Here is a 16,668-nt window from a genome sequence, read left to right on the forward strand (position 1 = left end):
TTGGTTACCGCTGTAAACACAGCAGCTCTGCGCTGAAACACTACTTTAATAAGAAGTATACAGAGACGAGATGAAAAGAAAATACCACGTAAACTTTTCTGAAGCCAGTCAGTTCCCCTCAGAAACACATTCATATAAACCCCCAAATCAATATTGAGGATTTTCTTCCAATAGCTCATGCATCATGAACAGTGAGTGATCTGCCTGCTACAGTATTTTTCTCTGTGTGTCCATCTTCAACGTCTCTGGCCTGTGTTAACGGGCATTTACAGACTTCATATTTTCACATAAATTACATTTTGGAAAACGATTGCATTGCAACGCAGTTTGTGCAAGTCCAGAACAGAGACGAGTTGCTTGCAATAAGACAAAAAACGGCCGGTTGCCGATCGTGTAAGCTCCAGGCGAAGCCATCCTACACACATGTGACTGACCGCTCGCTTGCACCAACAGGAGGAGGAGGGTCGTGTTACTCTCTACACTGCACTCAACCTGAGGGATTCCTACACTTTCAGTCTTTGAGGAGACATGAATAATCATACTGTGCATACCGCAGGAACTGTATAATGGAAAATATTAGCGGTTTTGAAACCATGAAATTTTCAACTCGCGGTATACCTTGAAACCGGCAATCGGCACATGCCCACCACTAACTATTGACACAAAACATGTTTTACATAAACAACTTGCTGCTTAACCACAATAATGCAATGCATTGCTGGAGAAATATACTAGATAGTCATGACTGTTTCCCGAAACCAGTAACTTTGTCGCACATCTGTCGGTCAAATTGCATTGGTTCAACAATATAGAGCTGCCAATAATAATTCAAGCAGGTTGTGGTGTAATAACTTATGCTTATTTGAGGAGAGGAGATGTTATTTCCTCTCACAGGCCCGAGGCTGGATCCAGGGATGGATTATGACGCGGCTGGGCCTCCCTCTGGTCTAGTGGCCTGGGCATGTGCTCGGTAGGCCCATGTGTAAATCCATCCCTGCCTGGATCACCTCTCTCAGATCTCTTTTCAATCTCTCCACCGCAGCATGAATATCAGGAAGACTCTGAGGTCTCAGAGGCTGGGTGGTTATGGCCAGATCTTATCTGATACGAGCGATTTGCGGTCTATCACACTTCCAAGACATACCTAACCTGTCCATAGCATGACCCATAACCCCCAAAAGTCCTCCTATAGGGGCAGGCTTGACTGCAGCATGTCCCAAACTGTGGGGTGCAGGCGCCTGTCCGAATTCCCTCAAGAAAAGAGACAAGCGCGATCAGAGATTTTTCATTGAAAAGCTCTTGCAATGTGCACATCGTGACTCCTCCAGGACAGAACATGCACGATCCTCACCTAAACAGAAGGCACACAAGTCATGTGTATGGTTTAGTATTCTAATTTGTTGAGATAGTGAATTGGTGGGTTTTTGTTAAATGTGAGCCAAAATCATCACAATTAAAAGAACCAAAGACTTAAACTACTTCAGTCTGTGTGCATTGAATTTATTTAATACACAAGTTTCACAATTTGAGTTGAATTACTGAAATAAATGAACTTTTCCATGACATTCTAATTTATTGAGATGCACCTGTATGCTTCTAACCACAGGTCAATTATTTCTAAACACACGAGTTTACAATGCTTTTGCATTTCATTAGAAATTTGGTTCTATTTGTATCAAGGGAATTTGCAATCATAGTTGACTAACAATGCTTTTGGGAAACAACCCTGGTCAATTAATTGTTTGATAATTGGCCATTTTGATAATATCATAACAGTCTTGTTAGTGAATAACTATTTTAGTGACAATTTTTTAGTCAGACGGTGAGCACTGGTCAGCCGCTAGTATTTCATCAATTCATTATTAAACCCTTCATTCATGTCAAATGAAGATATTGTTAATGAAATTTCTGTCCCTCCATTAAAAGTTAATTCCATAAAAGCATTCATATTAATCAAGAAGTTTAATTCAAGTCGTCTGAAGAGACACGATCACTTTATATGATCAGCAGATTTAAAGTAGGCTTTTAGTCACATAAACAGTTTAACACACATGGTAAACAATCGTCATTTGTGTTTCATTGATGAACAAAAGTTATATGGGTTTGGAAAAAAATGAGTAATTGTTTTTCATTGTTGTAAATCTCTTTAAAGTCACAGGAGCAAAAATGACATGTTTAAATGTCATAGAAACAATGTAAAACTAGTTGTGAAATATTTAAAATATGACTGTTAGACACTATAAAAAGTAGAATATAATTATACTTATAAAATTGTTAATCTTGATAAATCCGTTGTTCTTTTAGCTTTGCTGTTTTCTGTAATGACTGTCTCTCTTTGTCCCTTACAGAAGCAGATCTGCACCAAGATAATGAAGCACTGATAAATGTGCTGGTCATAGCAGCAGCAGTAGGAGCAGCAGCATCAGGAGCAGCAGCAGCAGCAGGAGGAGCAGCAGGAGCAGCAGCAGCAGCAGTAGGATCAGCAGCTTTGATTTACTGTTGCTATAAGAAATTTAGACCGGCAAGACAAAATGGCAAGTATTACCTACAGCTAATACTGTACTGCTAATAATACTGTGTAAAATTAAGAAACCTGAGCTGGACACATTCCCTTATCTCTAACTTACTGTAGCAGAAAAATAATTTATTAAAGAAAAGTAATATGAATATATATATATATTAGGGCGGCACGATAAATCGCATGCAATATTTAATGCGCATCTTGTCAGAAAGCCGTTTCTGTAATCAGCGGTAAATCTCCATCACGTGCGTGCTTTCACATTGAGCAGCATTAAGAGGCATTTATGGCTTAACCTGTCGGGGCTAAAGGAAAAGGACAGGTATTTTCTCCTTGATGCCCCGGTATCGCCTGCCGGGCTTTTCGGAGCTGCTGTTGAGACAGTAGTCCGTAAGTTCAGGGAGGTGAAGGTTAAGTAAGTGGCGTTTGAGCACTACATCCCTTGCCATAGGCGGCGTCCGGTCAACCACCTGAAGCTGAGCCTGCTGCCGGGCCCAGCTGGCGGCAGAGTCAAAAGGCTAGTGTAGCTGCGAGAGCCCCGACTCCTCGGAGGCGGGGCTCGCGCTGGGCAGCGACCTCGCTCAAGGCAGAGACAGGACCTCAGGAAAGTTACCAAAGGCAAGCCGAAGCCCTGAGTTCAAGGCTTTAATTTGATTTACTGTTAGATTTTGTTAAATAAAGCCCCTTACTAGCCGCAGTTGAATGTTGATTTCATTTTTGCAGCTTATGAAATATATTCTTTCTTCTACTACAATTTTGTCATGTAGTGGGGATCAGTCCCTATTTTCAATTCATAGTTTTCCCAGTGCAACGGCGGTTTTCCCGTTGTATCGGTGTTAGGTTGTGAGATGTGTTGAGGAACGTGGGCTATTCCGCGAATCGCGTCCCACTCTTTCAGGTTTCTCTGTTATACGAATTGCTATGGGTTTAGAAAGTTGGGCAGAATCTTTCTTGCTTCCCACTTCTTATTTTCGAGTAAACGGGATGAGGCATGTTGCCTCCGTAGGCTACTGCACATGACTGTGACATGTGTTGAGAAGATGGGCGGTATTGCAGCTTGCATTCCCATTTCTTAATTTGTTATGCAATAAGGCAGGGCACTTCCCTTTTTGTATTACGCTTAACACTGTGAGATATATGCGAGACGGGTGGGCTATTCCGTGGCTCGCGTCCCACTTCCTCGGCTGTAATCCTCACAGTATTATATGGTTTGAAGTACATGGGCAGTAACGCTTCTTGCGTTCCCACTTCTTATTTACTGTGTGCCAGCGCAGGGAAAGATATTCTCTCTGTGTGTGTGCACAGATGTGAGAATTACGCAGAGATGGTGGGCTATTCTGCGGCTCGCGTCCCACTTCCTCGGCTATGATCCTCACAATATGATAACGTTTGAAGTAGATGGGCTGCATCGTTTCTCGCGTTCCCACTTCTTATGACCTGCAGTACTTACCACAAGGGGGTTTCCCTCCATTTGTGTGGATAGATGTGAGAAGTACACAGAGATGGTGGGCTATTCCGCGGCTCACGTCCCACCTCTTCAGCTATGATCCTCACAATATCAAGATGTTTAAAAGTAGATGGGCAGTACCGCTTCTCGCGTTCCCACTTCTTGGAAATTACCATGTAATAGTGCACTTAAGAACTTCTTAAGAGTTCCTGGCTTATGCCTGCCGATAAGACAGTCATTCCTTCAGCGTGGGGATTCGTTCCCCAAAGTGTCCTCTAGGGGACGCAGTGTGAGTTCTCATTCGATAGGGAACGTCTCAGGTTATCCATGTCACCATGGTTCCCTGAGAAGGGGAACGAGACACTGCGTCCCCTTGCCATGCTTCAGGCATTCCTGTGCACATCTCCTTCAGACAAGAAGCTGATGACCCGTGCTACAGGTGCCCTTTTATACTCTTGGTCGCACCAGTAACACGTCATGGGCCAATGACAAGTTCATTGTCGTGTTTCCACATGCACTTCAGACACCGGTCACGCTGAGGGCGTTCCCCAAAGTGTCCTCTAGGGAACGCAGTGTCTCGTTCCCCTTCTCAGGGAACCATGGTTACATGGGTAACCTGAGACATTTTGTCCATATAATCCAAAACATCAGTTTGTCCCCCATTTACTTTTATTGTACAGACTGTATAGACAAATAACACTCAAGCCATTTTTAAAATGTCTTCAATTGTGTTAAGATGTGTTGACTTTTATTGCTGTTCAGTGAAGTTTTAACCTTTTTGTCCATATCAAAGCCAATAGGGCCCAAAACAATATGTCATCCCCATTGACTTTCATTATATATACCTAAGAACACTCAGACATTTTTAAAATGTCTGTTGTGTTAAGGTGCGTTCATATTTACCAATATTCAGCAAATTGTTGCAGGCAAAATCTAATCATTTCAATAGGAATCCATGAGATCACATTAAGGGCAAAATATTTCCCCACACAGATTTAAGCTACAAACTGCTCACACAGATTTTCACGTTGACCAGCAGAAAGCCATTTGGTTTGAAGGTGGCTTCTGTGTGAACTATGCTTCATACATGGCTAAACTATTGCACAGAAGAAAGTAAGGCAAACAGGTTTGGAAAAACATGACATTTTTCATTTTAGATTGAACTATTCCTTTAAGTGCCATGCCTGAAATAAATAAACATTGTGATTTTCACAGAGCGCCTGAAAATGCTCTTAGTCCAGTCTGTCATTTAGCACCTCAGTGTGTGCTTCATGTTCTGTCTTTTCCATGTCCTTACATTCATGCTCTTTAAATATTCCAGCCAGTGTTTTGAAACGAGGACCCCAGTCACAGAGATTTCTGTAATCCTCCTTGGATTCAAGCACCCAGGACTCAATGGAACTGAGAGACTCGGCCACCGATCCTTCTCCCTCATATGCATACGTGACCAGAGAGTCATATGGAGGTGTTGAGTTCTCCAGAAGACAGTGATGGATGTAGGCTCGGATGTCCTCGCTGTCCTCGTTGGGCATGCACGCACTAGCCCGATTGGGCTCATCCTCTGATCTTATTTTTTGCAGCTGCGCCATCTCTTTGATGCCTTTGGGATTGCGTAACGTACCTATGTCAAAGGCCTGGGTGTCCTCTTCCCCACCCCCCTCATCGTCGTAGTGGATCACATTGTCCCGGATGTCCTCTTTAGATGACATCAGAGTGTCCTCCTTCTTGTGTTTTCTCAGGCCCATATAGAGCACCACCATCACTGCAAAACACCAGAGGCGCTTAATTTGTTTCGTGGCGTAATACACATTGACATACCTACAGTACAGGACCTTTAAGTGACAACAAACTAGTGAAAAAAAGGGATTGTCACATGTTCCGGAGCCATTAGCTGATTTCTTTTTTTGTTCTGGCGTGGGTTTTCAAAACGGGACCAAAGAGAACGGCAGCCCGAGGGTAGCCATAATGCAGTTTTGACTTGCTGTCTGTCACCATCGTAGTGCCTCGGTTGTGTGAGAGGAGGGGAGGTAGTTTTTCTGAGCTTTCATCTCCATCCTCTGAGGCAGACAGCGCTCGCCCCACTCCACTCCACTCAAAGAAAGATGCGAGAGAGAGAAAGAGACAGGGAGGCACAAGCGCTGCTGCGAGAATTAAAGATTAGACCTAAAAATTCACGCTTTCTGAAGAAGCAGAGGGGGAAATTTGGCTGAATCAACCTGCATGTGTTATTAAGGGGAAGGTTTTCTCCTGTTGTTATTTTCTAGTCTTTTAGAATATAATATTATCATATTCTAATCATTATTTCTGCATCAGCTCCCCCAAGTGGTTGCCGTATAAAGGAATCTCTCTTTTCTGTAATGCTGCCAAATGAAAATATGAAGTCAAAGCACATCACTTCACTGCACTGTCACTCTCTGCTACACGATTCACTTACCTAGTACTTATTGCAATACAGAGCTTTTATTGCAATTCTACCTTCCTCAGTACTCTTGTCCCATTACAGCTCTTTTTTTCGCATATAGAAGATTGTTTTAAAATAATTATTATAAAAATGATTTCACATTCTATGCTTTATGTACAGTATACTTTATATTATATGGGCGTTTCTGTAACTATGGGCACTTTGGCTTTTATAAACTCTTAAAACATACTTTTCAGACCTTACTATTTTATTTAATTTGTCCAGCAGTGTGTTTATATGCATCACAAAAACATTGTAAGTAATTTTCTTCTGAAAGTCATGAACATTTCCTCTCAAATGATGTGCTTTTTAATAGCATTCTGTGATGACAATTAATTTTTGTTTCCCTAGAAGATGGTTTTGTTTTGTTAAGGCTGATTTCATTGCTAGCATTAATGTATCTTAAATATACAAACATAAAATAGTATGTTCATGTTTTGCATGATTACAAAATTATAGCTTAACTGGAAATTAAGTACAATTAAACTATTTTCTTCACAAGTGATAGGTTGAAAAAAAATTTACACAATGATTGCAAAAATGATTTATGATTTTTATTTATATTATCCTAGTTTTAAACATGTAATTCATGTTTGTATTATTGAAACAGTAAGATTGAAAGTCCAGGTCTGGGACAAAAGTAACCAATACAATCTAAACTAATGTTCAAGTTTGAAGTTACTAAAGAAATCAATACATTTGTTCAGCAAGAATGTATTAAATTGATCGAAAGTCTCCATTAAAACATTTATTCTGTTACAATAGACTTCTATTTCAAATAATGTTTGAATGTTTGACACAAACTGTCAAACACATCTTACCAGCAAACATACACTCGTTTTCATCCTTCTCTCCACTCTCTGAGGCAGAAGTCTCTAAACTCATCCTTTCCAATCATCCTACTACTTGTCCGCTTGATCCTATTCCATCTCATCTCCTTCAAGCCATTTCTCCTGCCGTTGTACCTGCACTCACTCACATCATTAACACATCCCTTCACACTGGTGTTTTTCCCTCAACATTTAAGCAGGCTCGTATAACCCCACTTCTTAAGAAACCCACTCTAAACCCAAAAGCACGCCAGTGGTTTGAGCCTTACCTTTCAGATGGGTGCTTCAAGGTATCTTGGAGAGGTGAGGTGTCCAAGTCGCAACATCTAGCTACTGGGATGCCTCAGGGCTCAGTATCTGGACCACTTCTCTTCTCTGTCTACATGGCATCACTAGGTTCGATTGTTGCTCTTTTGTTAGTTTTGACTGCTTTTATTGTCCTCATTTGTAAGTCACTTTGGATAAAAGTGTCTGCTAAATGAAAATGTAAATGTAAATATACAGAGATTAATTAGTATGAAGGAGATAAAGAAACATGCAGGTGCATGTTTGAATTCTTGAAAGAGCACACACACACAGGCTGCTATTAATAATTCAAATCAGATCCTTCCTTTTGTAGAGAAATACAACAGCTATCAGTTCTTTTCAATATCTCACCTTTGAACCCCACTCTGGTCTAAAACAAGGAAGTTAATGGTGTTCATATAACATCCTCCTAGCTTTGTAGAGAAAGATACCACCTATATTTGCTCTCTGATGGTGGAATGTTGTGATTGCAGGGGTTGACTGCAGGTATGATGTGAAGAGAGAAACAGTCTCCATGATCTACAGCCGCTCAGATGAGGAGAGTCCCGCCGGGATTGATGAAGATCTACAGCCAAACTCTGAAACTTGTGTGAACATTCACTAAATAAATAAATAGTGGCTGTGACGAGCATGTTTTGCAGGGTTTTCCTCAGCGCTGACTGGATGATCCGCTTTCCAAAATGGTTTCATCAAAGACACCTATTGCTTATTTCCCTTGATTTGTTTTATGTAAATATTTCTGTTAATTTATTTAAAAGCCTATAAATTTTAGTAATTTTTAGTGCTAAACTGAGTGATAAATGTCTGGTGCATTGTTTAATATGAAAATAAACATAAAAATGTTAAGGCCTCAACTACTGCGAGCCTTCGTCTCATCAATTTATGAAGACAGTGTAATTGTATCCTTTGCTGCCTGATATCCCACAATGCTGTTTTTAACAACTTTATCCACTTTTGATGTTATAATTCTAGCAAGAAACTAGTATTGTAGTAATTATAAATATTAAGGGACATTTTCATGACTTGACCAGTAGATAGCAGCAATGATCCACACTTGATGCTCACTGAAGCCAGTGGGTCACAATCAGGAGGCCTCAGCAAATTTAGGGAGGTTACCAGACATCAGCATTCTTTGTAATAATTCACAGTCTGCATTGTCAGAATCAGACATTTTAGATGCCTTTCTTACAAGGAAAGTGAAGTCACACTTTATGATCTCACTCACTGAACACCTGAGGTGATTGTTCTTGAGTGTTTCTCATCAGCATAATTGCATTGGCCTGAATAAACTCTGATAAACACATTTACTGTTTGTGGCATGAAACAATAACACCTTTTTAGGAAAATTAGGTAAAAAAAGTCCCACTCATAAATGACAAACCCTTACTCCTTGCTAGAGCACTTAAACAACAACATAACAGTGTGGCGACTCTCACAGAGGGGTGGACTTGTGTGATTTTGAGTGTACAGAGGTGAACTTCATCATCCTGCTTTATACTAGCACAACTTCAGCTCTTCTGAGTGAAACGAGAAACATGAGTGTATAAAGTATTTGCCTGCATGTATAATATGCTGTAAAAGCTGGTAATTTACACCAGCAGATGAACTGAGCGGCAGCTCAATCTCGTTTTTATTTAGATCATCTGGGCGTAAAGGGATGTGGTTTGTGGGCAGATACACAACTGCTGCTGTTTATGTGTAGGTGAAGGGCACTTCGCATTAAAAACCATCAGACCTCATTGACATGCGATCAAAAGGTTTTGCTTTAAACCTGGACAGACCGTAAATGTTTGAAGTACGCTGAAGGAAAATGCTTGTCTGTAATCGGTTAGCTTTGATTCTGCTCATTTTATGTAGTAAGTCAAACTTCAGTTTGTCTTCTATTTGTCTTTGCTGTTTCTTGTTGAAAGAAAAATGCATGCCGCTCTTGTTCTCCAGGTGCTTTTGGTGCTGAGACAGATGAAATCAAGACAATATCAGTGATGACTGGAGATTCTGTAGTATTACATACTGGTGTCCGTGAGATTAACAGAGAGAAGCAGATACTGTGGCTGTTTGGACCTGATAATCCAGACACTCTCATTGCTGAAATCTATAAACTGAGCATATCTATATATGACAGTTATGAGGGATTTACAGACAGACTGCAGATGGACCAGCAGACGGGATCTCTCACCGTCAGAAACATCACAACCAGTCACTCTGGACTCTATATGGCACAGATTATGAACGCAATGACCACATTTAAAAGATTCAGTGTTATGGTTTATGGTGAGTTAAATGCTCTAAATGCTGCATTTATTTATATTTTTGAGAAAGAATATATTAAGAAACATTTTGGGGATTTATTTCCCTGTTGTTTTAAAGCACCTGTCTCGTTGCCTGTCATTGAAAGCAGCTCACAGGTCAACAAGTGTCTGATATCTGGTGAGTAATATATGAAAATAAACCAGCTGTTGTTGCAAGAGTTTACACTATATTCATATTTTGCTGCATGGTGTGTATTTTCTGTTGATTATTCACTACTGTTTACTTAAATTTAATACATATTAAATGTATTAACTTCTAATGTTTTTGATTGTATTGATAATATTACTAAATAATAATGTGTGTTTCATCTTCTGAATTTGGATCTGTCTGTCATTTACTGTTTGACCAGTACAGAGTTTAACAGACACTCACAAACTCCTGTAGGTGTGTGTTAAAGTAGCTAAAATAACTGCATATTAGCTCAAAGGGGAAATGTACATAAATAATTACAATTAATTATAATTATTTACATCATCTGCCAGTACTGTAACAGAATCAATATAACAATCAACTAATCTGTTCATCCACTCAATATTAAGTATAATTTAAATAAACACTTATAAATTTTATTTTCGTGGCCATAGAAAATGTAGCAAGATCAACTCTTTAAAGGAACTTTGTCTGCAAGCAGTGACCACAGAAACCAAACTCATGATATTGTGCACAAAGGTTTTATTAACTAAAACGCTGAAACATAACTAGTCTACACAAACACTCACGCAGATACATGGCAACAAGGGGAAGTAAAAGTGAAAGAATGAAACTGTTATAGAAACCAGGGGAATAAAGCTGTGAGAAGAGTAAGAGTCAGTTCACCTGAACACAAACCATCAGTGCTTTTGTAACAAAGGGACCACAGCTTAAGCTAAACCTCTGTTTAGTTTAGTCAATGTCTCCAGTCTTCTCCACACAAACAGTAACCAGCTAAAGGGTCACTGAATAGTGGCCTTTTAACTTCTGGCAAAGTCACACCTCATGAGTTTGGCTTGACCAATGAAAATGGTGTAATTTACATGATCAGCGTGGGCTGGCAGTTTGGTGTCCCTTTTTTCTCTGATTAGTGTATCAAGAGTCTTGTTGAAAGATGTGTAATAGCCCATTACTCAAGAAATTAAGAGATGAACATTTTGATATGAAACTCGACGCCTTATAATCCGCTTATATTATATTAAACTGTCTGAAAACAAAACATGGTTCATAACCTGTCTAAATAATATGTTCAACTTGATCCATTTATGTACAGCAAAGCAGCATGTAATGCCACTCTGTGAGGATTATCTCTAGATCGAGATCGTTGTGTTCGGGCTCGTCTGAATTGAGGGCACCTGCTCTAAATGAATATCTGTGATCTAGTGTGGTTCACTAAAGTTGTTGAAGCTACTAATCAAAGTGCGACACAAAAGACGCGTGTGAATGTTTATCTTTACTTAGTATTGTTTGGTCTCTACCTGAAACAGTTACGCGTGTATTCTGCTAGTTGAGACCTTTTAAACGTTATATGACACAAAACTTATGCATGATGCTTAATAGATCACAGTCGCACTTTATTTTCAATTTAGGCATATATTTTAATCTGCATCTCTATTTTTATTATCTCATGTATTGTAAAACGATGGACTTTAGTTTGAGAGTAAGTACTGAGGTTCACTCTATTTCACCAAGCTCCACTCACTAAAATTTCTGACCTTGCTGCTGGTGCATACGATTATAGTATGTGAGATTAGAATAAGTGTGTTCCAAATCATATGCTGAAAACAGTATGCCAAAAGTCCCTATTTGGTCTATATCTTACAATAGATTTCCCAAGTGTGGATTCGTTCACACTCCAATGGCTGATATTGCCCACAACCCACTGCACTTTGGAGGAACTAAATCACAAATAAAAAGAACTATAAGCATGGTGGAGGTGCAAGAGACGGACAGTTAAGAAGAGATGCCCTGAATGTGGTTTGATGCACAAAAGTATCTACTTTTAGTGCATAGTATAATAGAAGTCTTTATGTACTCACCTTGTGCACAAATTAACTCAGGGTTACCAATAGGAGATCGACTGAACTAACTCTTCACAGGTGTTTAGCCAAAGTAAGCAAGGTTCAGGGTTTATGTGACGGTAAGTTAGCCTTGCTTTCTGGAACACAACCCTGACTGAACGGTAGGGTTTGGCAGCATGATGACTGCAAGTCATTTTAGGGCTCAAAACCAACCTCTCTTCTTCATTTTTCACTAGTGTTGCAGAAATGTGCAGCTGCTTGTTTTGTTCCAGGTGGAGGTTTTTCTTCTGCAGTGATGTGTTCAGCTGAGAATGGACCAGGAGTCTCTCTGTCATGGTATAAAGGGAGGGAAAGACTGAATCAGACCAGCAGCCCTGACCTCAGCGTCACTCTGTCTCTCCCGCTGGAGATAAAAGACAGAAATAATGATGTGTATCAATGTGTGGCTGCTAATCCAGTCAGCAACAAGACGACACTATTCAGCTTTCAGGAACACTGTCCACTAAATACGGGTTAAGTTCAATACCACACATCTCTTAATGGCATTCATATTTTGTGTTCACCAACAAAAATAATGAATTACTTTTAATTATACAGATATGAATGCAACTTAATTAAAGGGTTACTCCACCCCAAAATGAAAATTATGTCATTAATTACTCACCCTCATGTTGTTCCAAACCTGTAAGACCTTCGTTCATCTTGGGAACACAAATTACGATATTTTTGATGAAATCTGAGAGCTCTCTGATCCTCCCATAGACAGCAATGGAATTTACACGATCAATGTCCAGAAACATAGCAAGGAGATCGGTAAAATAATCCATGTGACATCAGGGGTTCAACCGTAATTTTACGAAGCTACGAGTGTGCGCAAAGAAAACAAAAATAATGACTTTATTCAACAATTTGTCTCATCCGCGTCACCGTAGAGCGGAAGACGGTAGCTCGGGGAGAAGAATTGCTATTTGCTGTTATTATTGTTTTCTTTATGCACAAAAAGTATTCTCGTAGCTTAGTAAAATTACAGTTGAACCCCCGATGTCACATGGATTATTTTAACGATCTCCTTGCTACGTTTCTGTGCGTTGATTGTGGTAATTACATTGCTGTCTATTGGAGGATCAGAAAGCTCTCAGATTTCATCAAAAATATCTTGATTTGTGTTTCGAAGATGAACGAAGGTCTTACAGATTTGGAACGACATGAGGGTGAGTAATTAATGACAGAATTTTCATTTTGTGGTGGAGTAACCCTTTATCTCTTCTCTAAATGTACAGTACTTCATTGTGGTTTTATTCTGTGCAGTATTTATCAAATAAACATTACAAAATAATAATGATAGTGGAATTTCAGTTAGGAAGATAGCATTTACAAAAATGATCCTAAATTAAGAGATTGAGACAGACAGCTGACCCTGTGAAACCTGACTTAATAAGAATATTTCAATCAATACATTGATCAGCCACAACTTTAAAACCACTGACAGGTGAAGTGAAACACATTGATTACATCAATACAGCAGCATCTGTCAAGGGGTGAGATATATCAGGATGTTTTTGAATTTCATGTGTTGGAAGCAGGATAAATGTGAATATATCTGAATGACTTGACAAGGGCCAAACAGTGATGGCTAGATGACTGGGTCAGAGCATCTCAAGTGTTCCCAGTAAGAAAGATAACTGGTGAATCAGCATCAGGGTCACTGGCGCCCAAAAGCTCATTGATGCACGTGGTGACTGAAGACTAACCCGTCTGATTCAATCACACAGAAGAGCTACTGGAGCTCAAACTGATGAAAAACGTAATGCTAGCCATGATATAAAGGTGTCAGAACTCACTGTGCATCAGTTTGCTGTGTATGGGGCTACGTAACCGCAGAAAATGTGATTCATGAGGTAACTTTCTTCCATTGCTCCATGGTCCAGACCTGACACTCACTGGACACTCAGAGTCTCTTGATGATCTCTGTTTTGCCAAAAGCGGATACAATGGGCACGTGAGTGTCAGAACTGGACCATGGAGCAATGGAAGAAAGTTACCTCATGAATTCACATTTTCTTTTAGATCAGATGGATGGTGCATGTAGGTGCGTGTCATTTATCTGTGAAATAGATGGCAGCAGCTGCGCTGTGAGATGTGAAGAAAGCAGATCAGTGGAGGCAGTGTTGTGCTCTGGAAAATGTTTTGCTAGGAAATCTTGAATCCTGAGATTCATGTGGATGCTACTTTGACACATAAACCTACCTAAAGATTGCTGCAGACCATGTTCTCCCCTTCATGTCAGTGGTGTTTCCTGATGGCATTGGCCTCCTTCAGCAGGATCATCCTGACACACTGAAAAAAGTTGTTCAAGAACAGTTTGAGGAACATGGCAAAGGTTCAAAGGTTCTGACTGAGCATCTATGTAATGGATCTGATCTTTGGAGGACCCACCTCACAACTTGCAGGACTTAAATGATCTGCTGCTAATGTGCCAGACACTACAGGACAAGTTCAGAGGTCTTATGGAGTCCATGGCTCAACATCACATCAGAGCTGTTTGGGAGCACGAGGGAGACCTTCACGATATTAGGCAGTTGTTTTAATGATGTGGCTGATCAGTGTAAACTATTGAGAGTCACTGTTCTTTGTTTGAGGTCAGAAACTAGAAAGGCATTTGTACTATTTTTTTGTTTTAATCCCTTCTTGCAGAGCCGGTAACCTTTTTGTTTCCCCAGATTCCAGTCACTCCTGTGGTTTTACTGAAGCTGTGATCCGATTGGTCATCTCTGCTCTGGTGGGCGTGGCTACTGTTGCTATGCTGTTTTATGATGTCAGATCTGGAAAGAAGTAGAAGACAGACCCTAAATGTCCCAGTGAAATGTAAAATAAATAAATATCTCACAATAATTTGATGTCGCATTTCTCTGATTTTCTGCTGATATGTGGATGTGATTCAATTGTGAATTAAAATTGTACAGGAGAGTATTAACATAATTAAACCTAATGTTATGACCTGAACTATTAACCATGTTATGTGATGTTATGAATATTTTTTGCCTTGCAAATCAGGATTATTATACACTTTCTCTTTCTCCAACAACACAGTGTCTCCTGAGCTACAGTACAGAAACATTTAACATATATCTTTTTTTCATAACAAATATTAACCACACATAACCTAAAGACACAGGCAATAACTTCAAGACCAAGACAAAAAGACTGAATCGCATTTTTGGTGATAATATAGCACAACGAGAGATTTATAAGCTATTTTTTGTGGGCTGGTCATTTTTGACCAGGAACACCCCAAGCGTTCTTTTATTATTTTATTTTTTTTACAAGATATAAGCATTTCAAAAATGTCTTGGTTAGAGCATGCTAGTGTGAAAAACTGTGCAAAACACTTTTTTCATATATTATTTAATACTGACAACATTTTCCACAAATAATGCTTTTTTCACTCAAAAACCGAGGCATGTAAACTCAGATTAATGAGGCCTACGATAAATCAGTTCCAAATATAAATACAAAACCAGTCCTAATTGAAAGAAAGCTAGTTGACAAAAATATTGAATCCCATGTTTGGTGGTAATATTGCATAAAAAGAGATTTATAAGCTTTTTTTGTAGGCCGGTCAATTTTGACCCCCTTGTCGTGTTCGCAATATCCTTAAACTTGTATTGTGTTCCTAAAAAAGCTCAGTAATGAACACACATGACCAGCAGACATGGTTAATAAACACAGCATTTCACAAAAGCAAGAAATAAAGACAATTCACAGTGACAAAATGTGTGCTTTGGACAAACAGAGAAATAGTTTAGTTAATTTTGCAGTTTGCAAAGACTTTATTTACACTCACACAAGCACAAACATTTATCTATTGTACACAAATCTTTCCATTGCCAGAGTGCATTTGCAATATTTAAATATAACCAGTCAAGCTGGTTCAGTCACCACTGAGACATGTACACCACAAGTTTCACTTCGTGGTCATACCTTAACTTCAGCTGTGATTTTTTTTTCTGCTCCAAAAAACATGGATTATCTTGTCTTTTTTATGGAGAATCACTGTGTAGGAGAACTAGGATTGACCAGCAGCAGAGATGAACCAGGATAAACTGAAGACTACAGGTGATGCCTCAGCTTGCTTACTTAATCAGAGAAAAACATTTTCATTTTTACTATTAATGCTGCCCAAAAGTCAGACTGAACAAGGATTATTCTTTGCTTATCGGGAAAGTTAGAAAAGTGAAAAAGTTCTGCTGTCATTGACACTGTTGTTTCGGCTTGTTCGGGTTGTGTAAATCAATTATTCAGTTAAAATCACACACAGAGTTACTAATTAATTACTATTAATAAGCAAGAACACCCATAGACAAAACTATAAGACAGATTGAATTTATTTGGGTGAATACAGCATAATTTACAATATTACATACATTTAAAAATTTAACAAGCATTATAGGAATAAAAACTGTAACATTTAAAAGATGCACTTTAATTTAAGTTTATTCAACCGCTCTCTCTAATCCGTTTTCACAGAAATAGTGCTAATTCTCGTGCTGGTGCGTCGCTGGAATCTGAGCCGGTGATGGGCTGCTATTCGCTGGGGAAACTGCGAACTTCAGACCGCCGCCTCGCATTTCACTCGTAGCTGAAAGATGTCGTGACCTACTTCATAACCTGCCCATAAAACTGCAATTAGAGAACATACAGATGTTAACATTAAATTATATTCAGTTTTATATCGAATAAAGTCAGTTTATGCTATTCAAGGCAAAAGGCGTTTCCACCATGTGAAACAACCACTGCTGATGCAT

General features: G+C 39.3%; 2 protein-coding genes across 2 annotated transcripts in view; both read left to right on the top strand.

Moving 5' to 3' along the window:
- LOC107574840 (uncharacterized) overlaps nucleotides 1-4,738 on the top strand; it is a 12,684-nt gene extending 7,946 nt beyond the window's left edge. The window contains exons 3-5 of the mRNA XM_016261274.1: nucleotides 2,349-2,538; nucleotides 4,274-4,404; nucleotides 4,728-4,738. Of these exons, the coding sequence (XP_016116760.1) occupies nucleotides 2,349-2,538; nucleotides 4,274-4,404; nucleotides 4,728-4,738 (332 nt within the window). The remainder of the gene's footprint in view (nucleotides 1-2,348; nucleotides 2,539-4,273; nucleotides 4,405-4,727) is intronic.
- A 4,630-nt stretch (nucleotides 4,739-9,368) lies between these two features.
- LOC107574841 (uncharacterized) lies at nucleotides 9,369-14,716 on the top strand. Its single transcript, XM_016261275.1, has 5 exons — nucleotides 9,369-9,418; nucleotides 9,501-9,833; nucleotides 9,930-9,989; nucleotides 12,136-12,375; nucleotides 14,584-14,716. Exons 1-5 carry the CDS (start codon nucleotides 9,373-9,375, stop codon nucleotides 14,697-14,699), a joined length of 795 nt encoding a protein of 264 aa, XP_016116761.1. The 5' UTR covers nucleotides 9,369-9,372; the 3' UTR covers nucleotides 14,700-14,716.
- The last annotated feature ends 1,952 nt before the right edge of the window (nucleotides 14,717-16,668 follow it).

Source organism: Sinocyclocheilus grahami, unplaced genomic scaffold, assembly GCF_001515645.1.
Source record: "Sinocyclocheilus grahami isolate Dianchi unplaced genomic scaffold, SAMN03320097.WGS_v1.1 scaffold2359.1, whole genome shotgun sequence".
Classification (NCBI taxonomy): domain Eukaryota; kingdom Metazoa; phylum Chordata; class Actinopteri; order Cypriniformes; family Cyprinidae; genus Sinocyclocheilus; species Sinocyclocheilus grahami.